Here is a 23,613-nt window from a genome sequence, read left to right as displayed (position 1 = left end):
CTCCATATTTTTTTAATTATTGAGCAAACAACATGCATGGGTATTTAAACTAATAATATGTTTTCATAGAAACATTAAATGAGATAACAAGACTAGCTAACGGCAACCATAAAATTGGCAACTAACTGCGAACCTAAGTACTAAAATAAATTTGTGTAATTTTCGAACCAGTCTAATGTTTTTGAAATAGAGCCCTACATAACAGTGGTGGAGATTGAATGAAAATAAATTCAAAAGTACTCGCATCATCCGACTTTGGAAATATCTGTCGAAATCATAGGCTATGTATGGGATAGTAATTATCAATATTTTAACTTTGCAAAAGCTAATTTTGAAAAGTTAAATAGAGAACTTTCCACGATAACATGGCCTGATTACAATGGTGATATTGAAGTGAGTGCCTTCCATTTTAATAATATTATTACGAAATTATTTGAGAAGTATGTTCTAGTAGTAATTGTTAATAAAAGCAAAAGTACAAGTCCGTGGTTTTAGTAAGAGTTATAAAAATTGAAAAATAGAAAAACTCGAGACTTTAAATATTTAAAAAAAACCGCTTCGAGAGTATCTTGATCTAAACAAAAAATGTTATAATATTGACTGAAACAAGGTAAAAATGAATATTGTACGTAATCCAAAATCGGTTTATGATTTCGTTAACTCCAAACGCAGGATTTGCAAATTTCCGTCCGCGATGAAATACAAATCTATCATTTCAAGTGACAATGACATTATATCCAATATGTTTGCAGAATTTTTCAAGTCAAAGTACTCTAATAATTCTCCTAAAATTTTTTCCTATCAGCACGTGCTGTATCCGAATACACTAATTAACGCTCCAATTATTTCTGAAGAAGTTGTACTACTTAACCTAAATAAGTTAAAACCATCTTTAAGTTACGTCCCAGACATGATACCCTGCTTCCTGAAAAATAGTGCCAAATATATTAATTTGCCTTTGGCAAGGATACTTAGTTCCACTCTTTAGCACTGTATATTTCCTTCAATATGGAAACAGTCATTTATAATCCCTTTGCATAAAAGTGGATTTAAGTCCAACATTGAAAACTATTGGAGGATTGCAAAATTATCAGTTATATTTAAACTTTTTGAAGCTATCATCTCAGCATAGATTTCGTAAAGGGAAATCGACTCTAACAAATTTGCTTGAATTTGTAAACCATGTATCATTGGATTTTAGAGAACATAAGTTTGCGGATGTTATATATACTGACTTAAGTAAAGCTTTCGATAAAGTAAATCGCTTGACTCAAATATATAAACTTGATCTTTTGGGCTTCCGACCAAGACTACTTCAATGGGTTGCTTCGTATCTTTATAATAGTACACAACGAGTGATATTTGAGGATAATCTTTCAGATACAATTAATGTCTCTTCAGGTGTTCCGCAAGCCAGCTTGGCCCAATTCTGTTCTTGTTGTTTACTAACGAACTTTTACAGAAAAAATAATACACAAAAATTTTATTATACGCCGACGATGTAAAGCTTTTAAATTCATACACTTCAACTGATGCAAAGGAATCTGTTGCAAGCAGCCTTAAACAATTTGGTTGCTTAGTGTGATAGAAATGATTTGCCATTGAATCTCAATAAATATAAGACGATGTGCTTTTCCCGTAGATCTCTGGACCACTCTCCTTATGTAAAAAAATAGTCTAGAGCAAGTTTTGAATTTTGTTGATTTGGGAGTTAATATGGACCCTAAGCTTAATTCTAGTCTTCATATTGATACCAGGGTCTTGAAAGCAAAAGCTGTCCTCAGTTTTGTTAAAAGTTGATCTAAAGAATTTAGGGATTACTATTACTGTATATTACTAAAACACATTTTATAACTATGGTTAGAGCTACATTGGAATATGGCTATGTTGTATGGAACCCTAGCTACCAAATCCATTCTGATAAGTTAGAGTCGGTTCAAAAACAGTTTTTACTTTACGCCTTAGGGCATTTCCGTTGCGATTCTAGCTTAAGTCTACCTCTATACACTTATAAAACTACCTACACTTGCTGATCGTAGGGAATTGTTTGGCATAATATTTTTAGTGTAAATCTTGAATGGAACAGTTTGCAGTTCTTTTCTCCTGTATGAAATTAAATTTAATATCCCGGTCCGTTTTTCGTGGCAGTTTAGACCTTTACTGTTAAAATCCTGTAGATCAAATTTCGAACTAAACGAATCATTCCGCCGTATATGTGTTAATTTGAATTCTCATTCCTGCACATTTGACTTATCTGACTCACTTTTACAAATTAAAAAGACTCTATTGCTTTCTATTAATAAATAAAAAACGTAACAATTTATTATATTTTTGTTTCTATAGCTGAGCAGTTTTAGATCTTAACACTTGAAAAACTCTCTTGTCTTTTCTGACTCAGCTGATCTGAACACTTGAAAAACACTCTTGTCTTTTCTGACTCAGCTGATTCCGCACGTAAATGAATTGCACCCTTCGCGACGGTTATGCGGAAGGTGAGTAGTCGTTGGGTTATTATTATTAATTAAAAGCGACGCAAAACTCAACTACTAAACACTTCAAAATTGAGTTAATTAGAATAGCAGAAAATGTGTAAATATTACGGCTATAAATGTACTTGTAGATACACTGTTATATCAGCTGCAAATATTGGTTGATGTTATCGTTCGATCGTTTTGTTCGCTACCTTAAATTTACTTTCGTTCGCAAGCTTATATAGTGACAGTTTTCAATTTCATTTCAACCACGGTACATCTTGTTTTTTGTTGTCATAGTAGTAAAATTCAAATAAAATGAGCGTAGAATCCTTACAACAACCGACATATGTTCGCGAGCCACAGCCAATTCGGTGGACAAGAAGGTTTGTTTTAAATTGAAAACTTGTGTATATTCGAGCAACAATTGCATGATCACCGATCATCTCAATGTTGTTTTTGTAAATCAAAACTGTGGATTTTTATGAGTTGATCGGGTGACATTCGAAATTTTAAGAAGGTCTATTAAGTGCCATCCTTCATTACAATAGTATTTTTTTAAAGGAGCAATCTCGTCTAGTGGCACGAATTTTCGGATGTTTTTTGGTCGCTATAAATACAAAATTCATGTTTTAATATTCATGTTTCAATAACATATATAGACATGAAAAAACTTAAATCTTAAAATGTTATAAGCAGTTGAAGTGGGATCTGAAAAAATGGGTGGAAAAAGACCTTTAACAGCTATGCATTTTTTGCGGTAGAAAACTACTAATGAACCACTCTTTATTTTTCAGTTGTTTGAAAAAATTGAATTTAGATGTAAGTACCTTTGACTACATATGCCAGTTTCTCGGCGAGTTTATCGGCACCGCAATGTTGGTATTTCTCGGCTGTATGGGAGGTTCCTATGATGACAGCCTCGAACACAGCGTATTTCAGTCGGCATTTACTATTGGCTTAGTAGTGATGGTGATCTCACATTGTTTCGGTTGCATTTGTGGAGCACATTTAAATCCCGCCATCACATTGGCCGTTTACATTTACGATATGATCTCACTAACAATGGCGGGCGTTTACATTTTGGGACAACTACTTGGCGCTTTTCTCGGTTACGCTCTGATGATTGCACTAATACCAGACAGTGCCGTGAAGTTGGGCGGTGCCGCACATGGTGTCTGCGTTGCCACACCACATCCAGATATTACCACAATGCAAGGATTTTGGATTGAATTCGTCCTCACTGCAATGCTGATATTCACCACCTGTAGTGCGGCGGATTCACGAAACATTACATTTCAAGACTCATTGTCGATTCGGTTCGGCTTAACCGTTACCTGCCTTACTCTCGCTGGGGTAAGCTCTAACTAAAGCATAAAGTATACGTATACAAACATGAAATCCAAATACCAATTTTAGGGTCAATACACTGGTGCTTTGACGAATCCTTTCAAAGCTGTTGCCTCATCCGTCTGGACTTCCGATTACCAGGACCAATGGGTATTCTGGGCGGCGCCAATGCTCAGTTCAGCGGTTAGCGCCACGTTTTACAAAGTGATTTTCAAACGCGATATGGTAGAGCGGGAGTTGAACGAAAAGAGATGACTAGAATTGGCATCTGAATAAACACATCTCTCGAAAAAGTTAAAGTGTTATAAAGTATTGAAATAACGGTGGTGATAAACATTCGGAGCGGATCGACATGCATACTACACACATACAAGCCTTCATCTACGCGTGTCATTCAAGCAACGCCTTCACACACAATTTAAAGGAAGTTGAAGGAATTTGATTCTACTTCAATGTGTCAAATAGCAATCATATGCCAAATGTATATATTTATTTTCCTTTCGCTTCATAAATTCTATATTACTTTATTGTCCATTTTCTCGATGGTAATAGTAAATAATAAAGGCATACAAGTTTTTTGTATAACCTAATTTTTTGCAAAGTGTATTCCTCGTCCATCTGAACGTTGACTCTTGATCATCTTTTGTGACAAATGAAGTTCAACAAGCTTTTCTTAGTATACATTTTTGGTACAATCCGTGCCGCTTCGATGTCGATGCAGTTACATTGTTATGGCTTGGATCCGTTAGTTGTCGTAGTTGGCGTAATGTCGTATGGTCTCTGTGACGGCTGCGCACTGATGATAATCGTACAGACATTCAGTGGTGTATCATGAATCCATGTTTAACAATTGCCCGCGTCATTATGGGACAACTGAAGTGGAATTTCCCAAGCACTTGGGTACGATGCTAGGTTTGGTACTGGCTTATTACACCACACCGGCGATGACGAGATCAGATCGTTATTGTGTATTTGCCTTTTGGAATTCCTCATGACTTCAGCGTGGGTGTTGACCCAGTGCACCTGCTGGGATAAGCGCGCTCAAGGCATTCAAGAATCCATATGGGCGCGGTAATGATTTCACTTATACTTTGCGCGGTGAATAGAGTCCAATTGTAAAACGACCTCATTTGTCAATTACTCGCTTATATAATAATTTTATATATGAATAAGTCAGATTTTATGGTTTGCAGAAATCCCCTTAGAAAATAGAAAATGGATATATCGACTAGATCAATGTCAAGACTTATTCGAACCATGCTTACACCGGAGCGAGGCTTAGCCATTGCCTTACGGCTAAGTTGAACTTTGCGATTACAGGTTGGTTAAAACGTTTCTATTTTCACAAAGAAATAGCACTACTAGCTCCAAATTTATTTTTTCTCAAGTTGGTACATCTCGACCAAAAACCGCAACCACACCAGAAATCATTGAGTAAGTTCATAATATTGTTAGTGAAGATCCAAGTTTGACTAAGCGTGAAATTGCTAATGCCATAGGCATCTCAGACGAATGAGTACTTCACATTTTACATGGAGAATTACATATGAAAAATCTGATTGGAAAGTTAGAGCCGCACACGCTAACAATTCAACAAAAACTGGTTTGAAAACAAATTTCTCAGTATAATTTGGAGCGTTTTAAGCAGAATAAAATCGATTTATTGCGTCATTTTTTAACTGTGGATGAGACTTGGATCTACCACTATGATCTTGAATTGAAACAAGAACGTTTACAGTGGAATGAAGCTGGCTGTTCAGCTCCAAAGCATATGAGGTCACAACGATCAGCAAAAAAGGTTATGGCATCAGTTTTTTGGAATGCAAAACGATTTTGTTGATTGATTATCTGCAGTAAGGTAAAACAAACAACTCTGGCTATGCAGCCTTTTAGATCAGCTGGATGAAAAAATTCGTGAGACAAGATCTGGTTTGCAGCGCAAAAAAATCATTTTTCATCAAGACAATGCACCTGCTCACAAAGGTGTTTTAACAATGACAAAATTCAAAGAATTAGACTATGAATTGATTCAGCATCCACCGCACTCAACAGATTTGGCTCCCAGCGACTACAACCTTTTCAGAAACCTGAAACGATACCTTCGTGGAAAGCGTTTTTCATCTAATGAAGAAGCTATCACAGCCATAAACGGGTATTTTGCAGAGCTACCGGAAGGTCATTCGAAGGATGGCATAAAATTAATGGAGGATCATTGGAATAAGAGTATTGAAGTTAAGGGAGATTATATTGAAAAAAAAAAATATTTTTTTACCAAAAACTGTATTATTTCATTTCGAACTTTTCAACCAAACTGTACTTGTATTCCTAATGCGAATAACTCATGGGTGTTATTTTTGGTAGCCGGGAATGGTGTTCGTGCTATCCCGACTTCGGGTTTTTCAATAGGGATAATATGATTTATTTAATATGGTTATTGTTTATGTTTATAATTTCATCATGCAAAGATATACGCGAGAACAACGTTTACAAATTATTCAATTTTATTATCCAAATAATCGTTCTCCAATTGCAACTTTTCGTGCGCTTTTGCCATTTGATGGTCGCTCATTTTCATCTGAGTGGTGCAGTAAATAAACGAAACTGTCGAATTTGGTGTGAAGAAAATCCACAAATTATTCATGAACAACCATTACATACATCTGAAATTACAGTTTAGTGTGTTTTTTGGTCTGGTAGAATCATCGATCCGTACTTTTTTCGAAATTAAGCTGGTGACACCGTTACTGTCAATGGAAAGATGTTGATCTTGGCAACGTCTGGTTTCAAAAAGACGGGGCTACGTGCCACAGCACGTGCAACAACCGAATTATTGCGAGAAAAGTTTGAAGATTTGATAATTTCTAGAAATTGTGGCATTGAATGGCCTCCAAAAAGTTGTGACTTAACACCATTAGATTACTTCTTGTGGGGTTATTTGAAGTCTTAAGCAATAAACGAGTCTCTCTTCAAGCGTTCGTCGTGGAAAAGTCGTGGAGGCCATTTGAACGATGTTACATTCAGAATTTAATTATCTCGATTGTACTTCACACTAAATACAATAAAAAACATTTGAATTTCCAATTAGTGATTTTTTTAAATCATATCATTCTTATTGGAAACCCCTGTATTTGACAGATGCTACCTGTCGCTTGTCGTTGTCTTGTCTCATTAAAATGAGTGGAAAGGAGGCTACAGGGGACGGGAATCGAGGTTATGTGAAGGTACGTTACTGTTGATTCGGGGATTGTTTGTTACGTGACGATTTTCCGGTAAACATATTTTTATGCTCCACAATGATAACAATCATTTCAAACCAATTTCATAGAGGGAGATAAGGTAGCGATCCCCAGTACTTCCACTGGTTCCGGAGGATCAAGACGGAAAACAGCTCAATATTATCGTGATTACAGAGCACGAAAGCGAGCAGAGATGGAAACAGAGTTATCAAATACGGTAACTAGTAACCTGTCTACAAGTTCTGAGTTTCTACAAATGTTGATTCCTGTAGAAGGAACGTTTAAAAGCAAAGCCCTTTGCGAAATGAGATGATCAAATGGCGGGAAATCCAATTTGCACATTAGATAAACAAGTATTCGAGTTTATTAACTCGAAAAAAGACATTTCGATAATAGTATTTGATTGTCAAAGTCTTCGTGCGCACATCAATGCTTTTACCAATCGAGTCTTCCAAAATACGAATATTTTGATGCTATCAGAAAACTTTATGAGCGATGAAGAACCTCCTGTGCAAGAACCAAATTTTGAATTTACGATGTGATTTCAATATAATGAAATTTGAATTTCAGAAGTTGCCATCTATCGTAATGAAAAGGGCAGATATTACGTTGTTAGTCCTCATTTGAGAATAAAAGCTCCTAACTCAAGTGTGGCTGATGTCACGTTATCAACATCAGCAAGAATGGACTTGGGGCAGTAGAGTGCAAAATCAAACCCAACGATAACAATGGTATGAAATTTATTTTAATACGCATAAATAAGGCAACATTCAATAAATTTTAACATGAACATATCTTCCTGAAATATTTTAATTATTATGCTTCGATTCCAATAAATAAGTTAAAACATTAAATTAAATTTAAGTTTCATGAGTTTAAGGATTCGAACACATATGCTCGTATTCGGATTGAGCTTAATTCCTTCACGCTTACGACCTAAGCCACCACAAAAGAGGGGAAAAATCACTTTAGACACAATTTTTATTATTATATAAGTTGGAAAAAATACGATTATATGTTTATTTTATTATGAATTTTTGGGTTTTTACCAGTAATCCACCTTTTTAATTCAAAACGCTTTTCATAATTATAATAATTTTGTTATATCATTGAAATTGGAAACATAAATCGTATTCGTTGGGTCTATTTATAGCCTTTCCCCGTTTCGCACATTGCGTGGTGTATTTATCTTTTTTGAAGTTGTATTTTTCGATAATACCTCATAATAGAATAAATAAAAAATAAAATTTATTAACATTCTCTGCAGCAGATAATGCTAAGCGATTTCACACACAGATGACGCTGTACGCATCGATCAAATTTAAGAACCAACGATCGAGCCAGGGTTGCTAAATTATTACAAATATTTAAATTAATTTACAGTTGATAAAATATATTTTTTAAATCTTTGAAACACCACAATCGATTTTAATTATCTAGCCCTAAAATTGGCCATCAATTTGGACTGAGCGACATTTAACATGCTCGTTTCCCTATAAAAGTAGAGTCTGGGCGACATCTGCGAAAAACTTTCATACAAAGTCTATTGAACTATTCAAGAATATCTCCTACGTAATGATGTAATCGCAGTGGCAAACCTGTAGAGCAGAGCTTAAGTTGTATCGAGAGTTTCATTTAATACTTACACAATCACGATCATTTATTAAGATACAACGACGTTTGAACACACAGAAAGAAATGTCGGAGACCCTATAAAGTATATATGTATATAAATGATCACTGTGACAACCTGAGTCGATTTAGCTGGGTCCGTCTGACTATATATAAGTGAACTAATCCCTCAGTTTTTGATATACCGATCTTAGTGTGTAGCTGCCATATAAGCTGAACTATCAAATTCAAGTTCTTGCACGGGAAACTTTTTTATTTGATAAGATATCTTTACTAAATTTGGTATAATTGTTCGACAGTAAAATCTTCGAAATAATTGTTCAGATCAGACCACTATGGGAAATTGCTGACATACAAACTTTACGATCAAAAGCAAGGTCTTGTACGAAAAACTTTTTTATTGAACAAGATAGCTTCAGGAAATACGGCATGGATTAGTTCAAGACAACGGTAAAATCTTTGAACAAATTGCTCAGATCGGACCACTATAATATATAGCTGCCATACAAACTGATGATGATAAAGAGAATGATCTTCATAATTAATGTTTTCGCCTTATTAAGTACACTTATTTCGACTTGACCTTCCTTATTGTACACAATTTTTTTCTTTCGCTCTGTACTCTGAAAATTTGGTGGATAGACACCTCTAAGAAAGGCTGTGCTGGGCTCTTAATTTTAACAAGAAGATCATCTGCTTAACTGTTATCTATTTAATTTTTGTTATCAGTGAAAAAAAATTCGCTTTTTTTACTCACCCTAAAATAACTCTCTAGCATTTCCCAGCAAACTGATGTCAGGCTTTGAAATGTTAATTAGTGTACTATTTGAATATTATACGGATATAAATATTTGAAGAATGTGGGTCATAAAAATATCAGTTTTAATACGCTAAATCGTTTTCAAGAAGTGAGTGTGAGTTATTCAATCGATAGACGATTTTACTCGCCCTATGATTTCGGGGACTTCGTATTTTTATTTATATATCAGGTGAATTATTGCTTTGGTGCTTACCTCGTCGATGGGCTATCTTACGGAATTTACACATTTTTTATAAACTGAATTTTTCATTAATACATGCTTGAAATTCTTGTTCTCCTCTAAGTGATGCCTTGATACTGAACTGTATCATTTATTCTGCTGTTCGATGCAGCCATATATTATATTTAAAAATAAATAGACTTTTGCTCTACCGGGTAATCTACCGAAATTGTGTCTTACCTAATAAATGTATATATAAGAGACTGATTAAAACACTTACAATACATATACAAATTTATATTTATTATATATTTAAATCACCATTTTGCAATATATTTATATATGTACACATATTTTCCTTTTATTTCTTACATACCACAAATATTCTTCTTTTATGGGGTTAACTTAACATAAGCATATTTTCGGTTATAAAATAAAATATTAACAAAAATTTAATTTAAAAAAAAAATCGCAATTTTGCAACTGCATTTTTTGCTTCGAATCATAAAACAAGTATATACAGGTATAACTACATTAATATGTATGTGTGTCAATTGCAGCACTTAATGGAAAGAGCAAATTTGGATTATGTGTTATAGCTCTTAAAGCCATCATTTTAAAACTATGTCATGTAAATTAAGCTTATATACATATGTACATACATATAAATATATACAATAGTCTATATGTATTACATACTGTCATGCATATGTACAATATCAATATCTTATATAATTACCCAATTGGATGGATTATGATCACAATGAATTAAATATGAAATTAAAAAAAAGACTAAATTAAGTGGACCAAGGCATTTCAAAAGGGTAGTCGAATAAACAAAGCATATACAGCACTATTTTCGTATATGCCGCGATTTCTTAGCATCCACAATAACACCGTCTATAAAATAGCCAAAAATATATATACAAAATTCACGATTTATAATTGAACCTCAGCACTTAGTAGCATAGTTATAGGCGTTTTGGCTTGCTGCGGCCACCTTTAAGCATCAAGCTGGACCAATTGCAGTAGGGCATTTCGAACGCTAGCGAGAACACCACTGAGGCTAAGTAAATAATAACAACAAATCCAGATGTCACCACGCACTGCAAAATAAAACAGAGAAAGAGAGTTATAAGCAAAAAGATTACTTTAAAGAGAATAATGTAAGATACGAGATACTTGCTAAGGTTAACTGTAAAGGTAATGTAATTTTAGTTAATTTTTGCTTTTTGTAGAAGTAAACTGCCATATTTGTACTTATATAAATGGTATGTATTTATCTCTTTATCTCGCTTTATATATTTCATAACTCCTCATCGCAAACACCCAGACATTTTTGACAACTTTCCTAATCTACAACCAAACTGAGTACTCTTAGGCCTTAATTAATATCTAGTCAATCTAACTTTAATTTTTTAATTCTTCGAACTAAAAATATTAAACATTCACATGTCTACCTTTCTTACTCCGAACTTAACTGATACTCAGGCAGGGTTAAACTCCTAAATTCTTCGCAGAATCTTTTTTTCACACAGCTTAGAATTTTATATCATGAGTCTAATAAATTGTTAATTTTCTACCCGAAAGATTATTTACGCAATTAAATTTCGGGTCTAATGATTGTTCCCTTTAGAAATTTTTACAGCTGTACTCTAGCACGGCTACGCAATATTATTCTCTCCGAGAGAGCACCGTATTCCTCAATTGTCTGCTCAGTAGTTGCTGTAACTCCTGGTTCTTAAATTGCAATTTCTTTTACTAAGAGACTTAATTCAATTCGCCTCTTTATGCAATATATATTAAAGAAATCTCATGGTGGAGAGTGATCTTGCTGCACTTCATAAAAGCTAAATCACATTTCACGGACTTTCTACCATTACATGAGAATTACAATACAGAGTGACTCAAAGTGCTACAAAATAATGAAACTGATTCCGTCCTTAAAGTCATTTAACTCACCATCATCAGCGGATCCGCATTAGTACTCGCATTCGTCAAGCTAAAGAAGAAAGCTATGATGAAGGGATTCAGCAAATAAATGCCGTAAGTCACCCGATTGATGTGCTGAAAGACTTTGGCCTCTAAAATGCGCGACCACCAAACGCCACGTCCTGTTGCGCTGCCCACTATCATCCAACAAACGCTCAGCGAGAAGAGTAAACGACCGACAATGAAGAGAGTAATTGATAAAAATACGGACATATCACGTTTGACGGTTGAATAGATGCAGGAGAAGAATACGAAAATGGCTAAATTCCAAAAGCATTTCTCCTTCAACTCGCTGATGTCGATTTGGGACTGTCGCTGCAGCAGATACCAGGCCGTAACAGCGCCTAGTACATATGGCAGAATGCGTACAAAGGGACTGATGTAGATATCCGTGCCCGTGGCAAGCACAGAGTCAAAGGACAGTTGAAATTTAGAATCCAAACCAATGGAGTAACTCCAAACAATGGTTCCAACTAAAATGGCCGCAGTGAAACCTTTCACCAAGCGTGGGTTTCTGGAACGAACAAACGACAATATATTTCATTAGATTTCGAATGAGAAAGAAGTCAGTTTTATATAACTCACTTTGCATAGGTGAAGAGTAGAATGGTTGCTAGAACAAAATATTGCATCTCACACGCCAATGACCAGGTCCAATTGAGACACATGTCATTGTGATTGAACAAATTTTGTATAAAGATCAAATTGCGCCACCAATATTGCGTGCATTTTTCGTCGAAACGCTCGCTAATATGGTAAACCGATACATCGGCGATGTAGGCGAAAAATAAGTCCACTGTGCCCATCATCACTAGGTATAGCGGACCAAGTCTGAAAAAAGTAAATAAATACAAATTTATTTCTCAGTGCGATAAATAAGAATTTTAACTCAACAGCAAATAATAAAATAACAGCAAATCTACACAATTTTTTCCTAGAGATTGAGGTTATGTATTATATTAGGCCAGTTTGGATCCTTTGCGATACTAGATGGAGTTCCGTTACGACATCCATGAGGAGTATTTTAACAGACTATGTGGGCTTGCCAATTGGGTAACTTCGAAGTAAAATTTATGAGTAACTATTTATATTTAAATAAACAGTGTTAATGGTTCTACTTTGTCTTTTCAGACCATATATGGTTCGGATCTATGAATGGCTTAACAAACCTGCTAACCGGTATATCTTTTTTAATCCAGAAACTAATATCATTGAAAGGAATTTGAAGCGGTTAGCAGTGTTTGAGCTACCTAAGGTTCAAACTGATTTGACCTTGAGGATACATTTATTTTACTTATTTACTATAGATATACAGTGAACTTTTTATCAGAGGGACTATCAGTGAGAGAGACCCAACACCACCTTTGGTAGGCATATTTACTCCCTTGCTTATTTAAAATAGGACCCAAAGTATAAAACTCATGGTTTACACTTGCTAAACCGACTTTGCTTCTACGGAATTTTTCACACGTCTATAATCCCGTTAAAGCAAATATCCATGACCCTTAGGCTGCACGTTTCCTGGACTTTGTCTACAGCGCATGCCATTTCAGGTGAACAACTTCTTCTCGAACTTTCGAGACTTCACATCATAATGAGGTGAGCTTCCCTTCCATTTGTGCTCTAACTGCTCTAAGAAACCTAATAGAAGTCGTCTACAGTCTCTTGATTTGAACAAGAAATTTAAATATAGAGTATTTTTCCATTCTAATGGAACACATAGGCCATACGTACCTTAGATAACGATGGAAGAGTAACTTGAAGAAGTATTTCACGTTTTGTAAAAGATTATTGGCACGGATCGTTTCCATCTGCTTAGTGTTTCGTATAAAGTTGTAGGCCTGCAGGAAACCACTAAAATAACGCAATATTTTAATAATTTATAAAATCCTTTATAACCACCATTCACACTTACCTTATAGTGAAGAAGACATCCACCAAGAGCGGTGCCGAGCTGACATATTGAAAGAAAATCCGTTCCGCATACGAAATCAAAAAGGCCTTATTGTTCACTGTGAAGTACATGTACCAGAATACATGAAAGGCCGCGAGCCACATCGCACAAACCGAACGCAAGCCATTTATAACGGGAATCTCACGCTTAGCATTTTCCCTCACCGTAAACATTTTTTCATAATTGTCCAAGACATCAAAGCATTTCACATAGTCACGTAAATTCGAGTGCTCGCTGTAATCAGAAGGGCCCGAAACTGAGTTCAGCGGTTCCTTGCTGTCTTTAGTAGGCAGCAATTGCTGTGCAACATCAACCGAACTTTCTTGCGAAACCTTCGACGAGTTCTGATCTCTTTTCGCCTCCACAACTGGCTTCACGCGCAGAAAAGCCGCAACTAAAAGCATTAAGCTGGTGAATGCCAAAAATACAGACATCATTTTGAAAGTGCGCTTTTCGAAGAAACTCTTATTCAACTTGAGATCTTTCACATAAGCCAACTGTGGTCGTATATCGTATATGTCATTCTCAATGAAGAGACCACGTTCCAAATATGCGCGTGTCAACTCTTCGATTTCATGCGATGCACAAACGCTGGGTAAACAGAGTCCAACGTGAATAATTTCCTCCGACATCATTTTGATCTCCACCTGCCAGGGTGAATGATGGCGCAAATAGACAACTCGATAATCCACATCGAAGGGTGCACGTTCGGTGATAATGGCATAATGCATGATACGTTGATAGTTTTTTGAGAGCGTAATGGCGACAGGGTTTTTGACGGCGCCACAAGCTTCACGGCTGCCCAGCCAAAAGTTTTGACCAAAAACGAAACCTGAAGGTTTGGTTGCCGAAGCGTCGAGCACTAGAAAATAGTAATAGGTGATTATAGAGGGTAAAATTAGGGAATGACTATTAAGTAAGAAAAAACAATCAAAACCATGAAGAGTTCTTCGATAAATTTGAGAGCGTTCATTAATGGTAAACGTAACATTCAAATCTCTAATGCCGACACAAAACCTGGTTTGAGTCTTACCTAGTTAAAAGGTCAACAAAGGAAAGGAAAGGCTCGGAAGACCCAGTATCGTTTTTTTAGACACAACGTCAATAGAATTTTTTTTTTTAGTAGAGGAAATGGAAAGGAGGTGTTAGTTATAGGGAATATCCATGCAGATACTTAAAATTTGTATCGATGAGCCTCTAGCATTGACTCTCGGAATAAGTTAAACATACATGGATCTATCCATCTTATAAAATTCGCCAAGGCATGAATTCATGGACTTTAGTTTGATCTCTTGAAATCAACATTCCACCGGAATATTCGGATAAAATAATACTCGGTAATGAGGTATCATATAGCAACTATAGCTTTTGGTGGAAATTGCTTTTAGCTGGATTTAAAAACAAACGCCATAAAGAAATTATTTTTCTTCGCGAGAAAAGAGTTCTGTAAGTCTCCGACCTGAACGGATTTCGGCTCTCGGCAATACCGGCTAACATATTTCTTATATGAAGAAGCATCTCAAATCTGGAGCCGTTCGTAGTCAACTCCGATACTTTTGGGCCTCTTCATTAGTCTGATATTGTCAAGGCGCACAAGATAAATACAATTTATAATATTATAAGATGTGCTTTGTCCTCCACTTTTAACCTTTATCTCGTTCGAATTTATAATTAATTCACTATATGGAGCGAATGCAGGTATAATCATTATAAGCTTGCCTCGACTAAGTTTGGTATTGGTAAACGGGTTTTAGTTTAAATTTCTCTAATGTAAAAGTGGAGTTTCGCAGTTTTTCGCTCCTAAAATTAAAGCAACTCGCACTTATTTTTGGTTCATCACGAACTCACCTTTCATGGCCCATGGCTCTTTGCGCAGTATGCCCTGTTGCATGTGTCTCATATGTCGACTGCAAACGGTATTAACGTTACTGCCATTCGCCATACTCGCCAAGCCAAATATAACCGAAGTGCGTCGCAGATATTCGTACACCTCGTAATCTTTATCTCGAAAATTCATATCCAATTCGTCTTCATACTCATCATAACGGTAAGTGCTAGAGTTCAAAGATCGATTTAACTCTATATCCTCTGGAAATGCTTTATCGCTGGCATTTATATTGTTGTTGTAGGTATGTGGTGTTGTTGGATTGTTGGTATCGTTGACGTTTGCATAGTAAACGGAATTATTATGTTGTGCAACAACAAAAAGTGGAAAGCAGGCAATAATGCAACAAGTTGAGATTAGAAAAATTTGATGCGACGCGTTGTGCTTTAAGCTCGGTGCGTTGGCGACCATCTTTGTAATAGTACACTGTCTAGGAATATTAATCTGTAAGAAACAAAACAAAATAAAAATAGTGAGTCATTAGTGATGCGCAATAATGGATTTAAGACGTTTTTTATGATAATTTTACAAAGCACTGGTAGTAACCACTTTTAGAGTTCCCTATCTAAATGGCTGTAGCTCCAAAATAGAAATGTTCTTACACTCACATTTCACTGCCTTTTATTGTAAGAAAGACGCTCAACAACCTCTTCCCACATAAAGTAGAAAAAAAAATTAGAAATATAACAAAGCTATTCTACTGAGCATCATTAGTGACTCTAGCGACTCGTATGTGTCACAGGTTCTCGTGACAGCTTACAGTCATTGATAAATCGGTCGAATTGAAAAAGAAATGTATTTAGATATGCATATATACATACATTATGTATTATATTGTATGTATGTACCAAGTCTTACAACAGCATACATATATTCTTTCTTCACATCTGTCACAAATCACATGAACTAATCATCTTTTGGGGGCTTGTATGCATTGTTGGGTAATTGTCAAATATAAAGCAATTGTTGCTGGCACAATAGTTGAAGAATAGCAATACGCGAAGTGCGAAGAAGGCGTCAAAAACAACGCATAAATCTTTATGAAGGGTGTCGAGAATTATAGATAAACCTACATACATATGCATCTACTATGCATAAGTACATACATACATACATACATACGTATATGTATATGTACAAACTTAAGTGTAAATAAGTGCTCTATATACCATGCTCAAATCGTAAGTCAACTTTACAGTAACATATGTACAAGTATGTATATACACTCATCGCATACTAAATTGTGTTTAATTTTGGATGCCGATTTTTAGCCGCTTTCTATTTTCTATAATCATCCCTGCAACTAATTTCATACGTTAACGTTCAAATTTCGCTTTTTTCACTGCTTTTGATTTCTTTGCTTAATGAGAGTTTAATATAACACTATTTCTCAAATTTCTCAAAGACTAATCAATTTTGGTGATTTCTTTCGTTAACGATTTCTCGCAAGTAAATCAACCGATTCCCGGTTTGCGGCAAACGATGTGTTTCTTAAAGGTTTAGAACTGATTAGTTTTTGGTATCGATCGGTCAAGTCGTTTGGAAGAAAATTTTTATTTTTGAGATTTCTCGAAATCTACTGGACCGATTGGGTCCAAACTTACACGAAATTCAAGAGCAATGAAACCCGTGGAATGCCGTTTAGTTTATTCAAATCGGTTGCGCCGTTTAAATGTCATAAGAGGTTTACATACATCCACACACACACCCATACATCCACACATACATACAGACATACGGACATCATCGTAGAAATGTTCGGGGAAGCTTCCTCGACCCTTAGAACGTCGAGATCGGTTGAGAACTCGATTTTTGCAAAATGGGGTGAAACCAATAACTTCCCGATTTTTGAAAATTTTCAATTTTCTTAGCGGGATGTTAAAAATTATATATGCATTCATTTAATATTCCGAAATAAGCTATGAGTCGCGATATTTCGGGATTGTAAAATTTTAATTTCGTAATCCCGAGTTTTTCAGATTTTATGTTATTTTTATAGTCTAAAAACTCGTTCTGATGCTTCTCTAATTAATGTTATAAAATATAGATTGTAAAATTTCAATTTCGGTATCCCGTTTTTTTCGGTATTTATATATTCTAATTATGAGTCAAAATTAAAAATTCGATGAAAGACTGCGAAATTTCAATTTCTCAGTATATATGATAGTTGTTTGAAAGATTAGCGATTGAAGCATTTGTTTTTGAAAAAATTTAGAAAAAAATTAAATTTTTAATTGGTTTAATTAATTTTCTCCAAAACAAAACTTTCTTCCAGTCTTCAAAAAGTAATTGTCACGTGGTCCGTTTAATGAATCTTGGTTAAATGTTCAGTGTAGAAGTTTAGTCTGAAGAATGCAAGGTATCCTTACCATAATTTTGTAAAAGCTCTTAATAGCTCTAATTGAGATTGTATGGTTATGGTCATGACGAAAGACAACGATTTCATTCACTTCGTGCCCTTTTCGTCGTTGATGTCGGTTACTGTTGACTGATCTACGAATATTCTTATGAATATTTATTTGTTCCGAATCGTGCTTTGGCGTGAATAAACTTTGTTTGGATTATTGAATATTTCTCTTTTAAGTGGTTATATGGGTTTCGTCGAAAAAAACGGCATATTTTCAATAGTTTTTTTTTTCATATAAAAATTTAAATATTTTAATCAAACTTTTTATTATTCCATGATACATATTTTACAAAGGTTTTGTGAAATTTCCAAAAGAAAATATTCAAAACTCGGCTATTTCGACGTAGTCCCTACAGTACAGTATCATCCAAAAGTAAAAAGAAACAAGTAAGGAAGGGCTAAGTTCGGATGTAAACGAACATTTTATACTCTCGCAGCGTCAAATGGTATACTCGTTTGAGATTTCTTTGTGGATTGACTGATATTTTCGGTAGAAGGTCAACTATAGGCACTGGGGTCCACATATTTAGTACTTAGGGGCTTGAACAGTTTTGGTTCGATTTAGACAATTTTTGGTCACAAGGTAGCTTCAAACGTATTATTCACGCAAAGTTTTACCCCGATATAATCATTGGTGATTGATATGCATAGTGGAAAGTGAAAGTATCAGATGGAATTGAAAATGGTGTTATTAGATTTCGCCCTATAACATAGAAATATGGAAAGAACGTTATGCACCGAATTTAGTTGAAATCGGTTAAGCAGATCCCAAAATATGAGTTTTCACCTAAAAGTGGGCGGTGCCAAGCCCACTGACTAATTTTGAACGCGGTTCCTATAAAGTCATCTTATACCATCTCAGAGATAAAATTTAATGTCTCGGGCGTGTTTAGTGCGCTTTTAGTATTTTTTAACAGTACCGTTATATGGGGAGTGGACGGGCTTAAACTAGGTATTGGACGAAGGAAAATAAAGTGTTTTTACAAAAAAATGCCAATTTCGGTAAACAATTCTCAACCTCAGTTGAGTAGTTCGCGTGAAATCTTGACAACCGACTTTTAAAACACAGTTTCCAATCAACTTGAGAATTTAGGACACTATTCTAGAGATGTTTTTTTGAAACCGTGAAACCTATGTAACCCCTTAACTCCTCTACTCATTCCTCTTTTGATTGAATAACACAAGATCTTATAAAAAGAAATATATTATTCTTCCAATAGAAGGCTATAGTAATCCGTATCTCGTGTTGTATAAAAGCTTGATTCAGTATTATTTGAGCACGCGTCAAAGATGTACACCAAAGAGATGGACAGCAAGGAGAAAATAGGCCATATTTTACAGATTTTGTTCAATAAAAGTGAGCATACAAGCCAGGCGGCTGAAAATGTGAATAGGCGCTGATACTGTAACAGCCAATCTCACGCAGTTTTGATTTCGTTCCGGTAATTATGATGTCAAAGTTTTACCACGCGCTAGAAGTCCAGTTTTCGAAAATATCGATAAAATAATGAAAATCCGACCCACGGACAACGCCAGGCCAAACAAAGCGACAGGGTTTCGACAAAATCTCCAGGAGCTATGTGTTGGGTGGGATTGGTGGGATTGACTGCCGCTAAGTGATTACTACCAGAAAGTTATCGAAAAAAACAGTGTATTTTTGACCTACTCGTAAATCGGATCATTTGAACTCTGCTAAGTAAAACCTTCAATTTACTGCAAAAATAAAGAATTTTTTTACAAAACCTTGTTTAACGCAGACAGTTGATTATTTCGGTTATTTTCCCACGAAAAGTAAAATTTGAAATGTAACAATTGCATTGTATGCCAACAGCCTCTCATATATACTCGTACATACGTATTTACACTTGTTAGACCTTGCTTGTCAGTAATTCTTGCATTGACATTGACAATGAAAACCGCACAACTGGCTTTACCGCAAATTTACATACAAACGAGTGCATGTTAAAAATCTGTAGACATACATACATGCATACATTTTAGCTAGATATACGAGCATATAGAACAGTTTTATTGTTCTTTTAACGTAAAATGCATTGTGCTTTTGGCAATAATAACCACAGCATTGCATAATTCTGCGCATCGATTAAACAAAGCAAAAATATTTTATAAGATAACAACAACAAAACAATCTGCAACAGGTACTTAAATACATAGATACTCGTATATGTATGCATGGATATATATGAAACTCTAAAGTAAACTTGTATGAATGGGAAACCTTGTTAATTGACTTTGGTGATTGATGTAAAAAAGCTTAATAACCTCGCAAAGGTGAGATAACTTTTTTTGTATTGCGTTATGCAATTAATGTTTTACACGCATTTGCTTATTGATTTATGTATACACGTGTGTAATTTTGCTTTAAAGGTAACATACAAGTATTTTTATTTATTTATTTATTATATGAAAAATATTAATACAATTATTATTATACAGAGTAAAAGGAGCACTATCCTCAGAGGCTTTCAGCTCACAAGTATTTTATTATTGCTTATTCAGACTTAATCGCTTTTCAATGGTGCATTGCGCATGCGCTCGGCTCTGTTAGTAGCAGATGCTGTTAACGATGTTAATAAAGTTTTATGTATTTGAGTGATTTCAATTTTTTCCAGTTTAGCACTAAGGAGAGATAGCCTTTCATGTTAGAAATCAAACGGCAAGTTAAACTGTATCCAAGATCAATAACTTTAGTTAAGCTTTCTTCTTAGCAAATACGGTATATTTAGTTGGATAGCGAGCTGAAAACTCGTAACACACCATGAACCTGTCTGTTCAGGTAATTTCTTTCGATTAATTTTAGCTTAGTACATCAATAATATCTCTGATAGCATTTAAAAGATTGATCTAGATATTTGACTATGTATTTCTTCGTTATACCATATTATAGATCTAATGCAAAATCGGTAGTATTAATATTCCGATTTTTTGGTATTTTCAAGAATAATAAATTCCAGTCAAGAGACCCAAACTTGAACCATTTTTTGTTACAATTGTAAGCGACATAACAACACAAAAAACAATCCAGCGCCATTAAACCGCACGATCTTGGAGGCTACGACACAAGCCCTCGTCGCGAGATCAACCAATACTCCAATTCACGAAAAAATCATTAATCATGCCTCTATAGCGTTCCCCATTGACTGTAATATTATTGGACCAATTATTCCCTATGCCCATAGAGCAAACCAAACAGTGACGTTTTAAGTGTGTAACGACGTCTCAACAATGGCTTGTGTATTATCATCACTCCAAAGTGCCTATTCAACCAAAAGTGAGCTTCATCGCTGAACAAAATTTTTTTTGTCAAAATCGGAATCGATGGCCATCTCGTCTTAGGCCCATTCACCGAAATATTTGATGGTCGTTCACTCTATTCATTATAACAGACTGAGTATAAATCAAGTAACAGCTGTCAAAAAGACCAACTCTGAAAAAATAATTGCCTCATTGAAAATTACACATATAAAAAAACACCATTTATTACGCCTCGAAAGGTAGTTAGAATCTAACAGCTAGGTAATATCTGATTGATTTTAACTCAAAGAGTTTGTCACGCTTCTAAATGTCAAAATATCATATATAGGGCTTTAAATTGGGTAAGACCCAATAATATATCAGAGTTTCTTTGCTGGTTTATTAGGCTACGTCTTCCGAGAAATCAGTTACCAGAATAAATTTGCAACATATCTAATCGAATCTTAACACCTATGTTCCTTTGGGCATATTCTTAAGATAATCACACAAATAGAGAAGCAGATAAATATTACAGAAGAACCGCTGAATTTGATTCAGATGAAATCGCATTATTAACAGAACCAAGGATAAGAACTAAAGTTTATATAAACAAGACAAAAACGTAACCTAAGTCTCCACCGTAGCTGTAATACCCTTTATAAATGCAAAAGATTCCTAACAAAAACCTCATTTTGATCGGTTAGTATATGCTATAGTGGCTCGATCTAAACAATTTCTTTGGAGATTGCACTATTGCCTTAGACAATAAAGCGTGTTAAATTTCGTGCAGATACCTCAACAAAAGAATACGTTTCCTTTAAAAGCGCTTGAATCCGATAATTTAGTTTTTATGGCAGCTATGTATATGCTATAGTGGTCCGATGTCGGCGGTTCTGACAAATGTGCAACTTTTTGGAAGGAAAAGGACGTGTGCACAATTTAAGATAGATATCGTAAAAACTGAGGGACTAGTTCGCGTAATACAGACAGAGGGACATGGCTAAATCGACTCAGCTCGTCATGTTGAACATTTATATACTTGGCGTAAGAGATGTAATACCTAATAATACTAATGATTCTTATGTAACGTTTAAACCAATTTCTTTATTTATCTATAACCTAATTTTGATTTCTCATAAAGTTAACCTGCTCATTTTTTAGAAAATATAAATGACTGTTTCTTTACCTCTTTATTGTCTGAAATATATAGTATAGGTACATCTATATAGATGTATCTATTCTTTATGTATACAATAATTTATTTATCTATTTAGCTATCTATACATCTGTCAGCATAGTTTTTATAAGTCTAAACAACTATCTAACCATCTAAAACCAAACGTATTTACTTATCTTTGTTTCGAAATATCTATAAATATCTACCCAATTATCTAACTAACTCTCCATTTGGTATATTAGCATATTACTGGAACCCCCAAATTTATTAACTGAGACTAATTGAATATTTACAAAAACAAATGCAATTCTTTGTAGTTCACTTCTTTGCTTAAACAAGCGCTTCGCCTTGAAGGCAGAGGAATCAAGCCTCATGTAAAAATGCAAATACCATAAATATGCTTGTTTGTATGTATGTTTCTAAGTTTGTTTGCCTAAATTCATCGCACTGCAAATGACAAAGAAAATCACTGAAAACTCTAATAAATGTAAATGCATTCAACTCGATTTTGGAGTAAACCATGTTTATCTAGTTGTGCACTTGTGTGTGTATACTTTTGTAGACTACTGTTTGCACCTTTTGCTTAACCAAAGTCAAGCAAAAGCGCAGATTGCCCTTGAAAATTGGAAAGAGTGCAGCGAAGCTAATGATGTCAACTGATGCTGGCGAAGCGTTTGAAAAAAATTACAGAAAAAAAATATAAACAAAAACCATAATGTTGGTCGAACGAACAAACAAATGTTATTGGTTTGTAAAATATGTAGATTGGGCTGATTTGGTCATTTGTTGCTCGATTGAATAGAGCAGCCATTCAATATTAGCCATTCGGTAAGATAAAATGATCCAGCAAAATATGTATGTGTATGTGTATATACATATATATATATGGACCCTAAGTCTGGCGTGCGTCTCTTAAATTAAGTCCAGTAAATTAGCCAACCACCAAACATATGGTCCAATCGCATTGACCTTGATACTAAATTTGCGAAACGATTAAGCTCTTTTCTTATTTGACGTATTTTTTTTCTATTCAAAAATGTGCAATATTTTTTTGTAAGCAAATTTCTATGCGCAGACAATGAATTGTGAAATGTAAATTAATATGCGAAAATAAAAATGAAAAAGTGTTAAATGGAAATTTTATTTGAAAACGCGTTAAAAGCGAAAAGGCGAAATACTGAAATTAGCTCAATGAACTCTAATGAAGCATAATGAAATGCAAAAATAAATTTATTATAGTTAGCAGCGGGGGAAAAAAGACTGCAAATTTATAC

At 34.8% G+C, this 23,613-nt stretch overlaps 2 protein-coding genes across 3 annotated transcripts in view; one reads left to right on the top strand and one right to left on the bottom strand.

Moving 5' to 3' along the window:
• Positions 1-2,686: 2,686 nt before the first annotated feature.
• On the top strand, positions 2,687-4,416 carry LOC106620220 (aquaporin AQPAn.G). Its single transcript, XM_014238646.3, has 3 exons — positions 2,687-2,857; positions 3,269-3,827; positions 3,891-4,416. Exons 1-3 carry the CDS (start codon positions 2,790-2,792, stop codon positions 4,074-4,076), a joined length of 813 nt encoding a protein of 270 aa, XP_014094121.1. The 5' UTR covers positions 2,687-2,789; the 3' UTR covers positions 4,077-4,416.
• Positions 4,417-9,951: 5,535 nt separating this feature from the next.
• Positions 9,952-23,613, bottom strand: part of LOC106620217 (nose resistant to fluoxetine protein 6) — a 35,033-nt gene continuing 21,371 nt past the window's right edge. Inside the window, exons 2-8 of one of the 2 annotated variants that reach the window (XM_036377572.2) lie at positions 15,464-15,944; positions 13,577-14,477; positions 13,396-13,515; positions 12,247-12,492; positions 11,632-12,175; positions 10,629-10,775; positions 9,952-10,569 (exon numbers count right to left, since the gene is read on the bottom strand). In XM_036377572.2, coding sequence (XP_036233465.2) covers positions 10,641-10,775; positions 11,632-12,175; positions 12,247-12,492; positions 13,396-13,515; positions 13,577-14,477; positions 15,464-15,911 — 2,394 coding nt within the window. In that variant the 5' untranslated portion in view covers positions 15,912-15,944 and the 3' untranslated portion in view covers positions 9,952-10,569; positions 10,629-10,640. Of the gene's footprint in view, positions 10,776-11,631; positions 12,176-12,246; positions 12,493-13,395; positions 13,516-13,576; positions 14,478-15,463; positions 15,945-23,613 lie in introns of both variants that reach the window. The other variant, XM_014238641.3, reaches the window with a different exon arrangement.

This window comes from Bactrocera oleae, chromosome 4, assembly GCF_042242935.1.
Source record: "Bactrocera oleae isolate idBacOlea1 chromosome 4, idBacOlea1, whole genome shotgun sequence".
NCBI lineage: Eukaryota > Metazoa > Arthropoda > Insecta > Diptera > Tephritidae > Bactrocera > Bactrocera oleae.
This window is presented reverse-complemented; position numbering and strand designations above follow the sequence as displayed.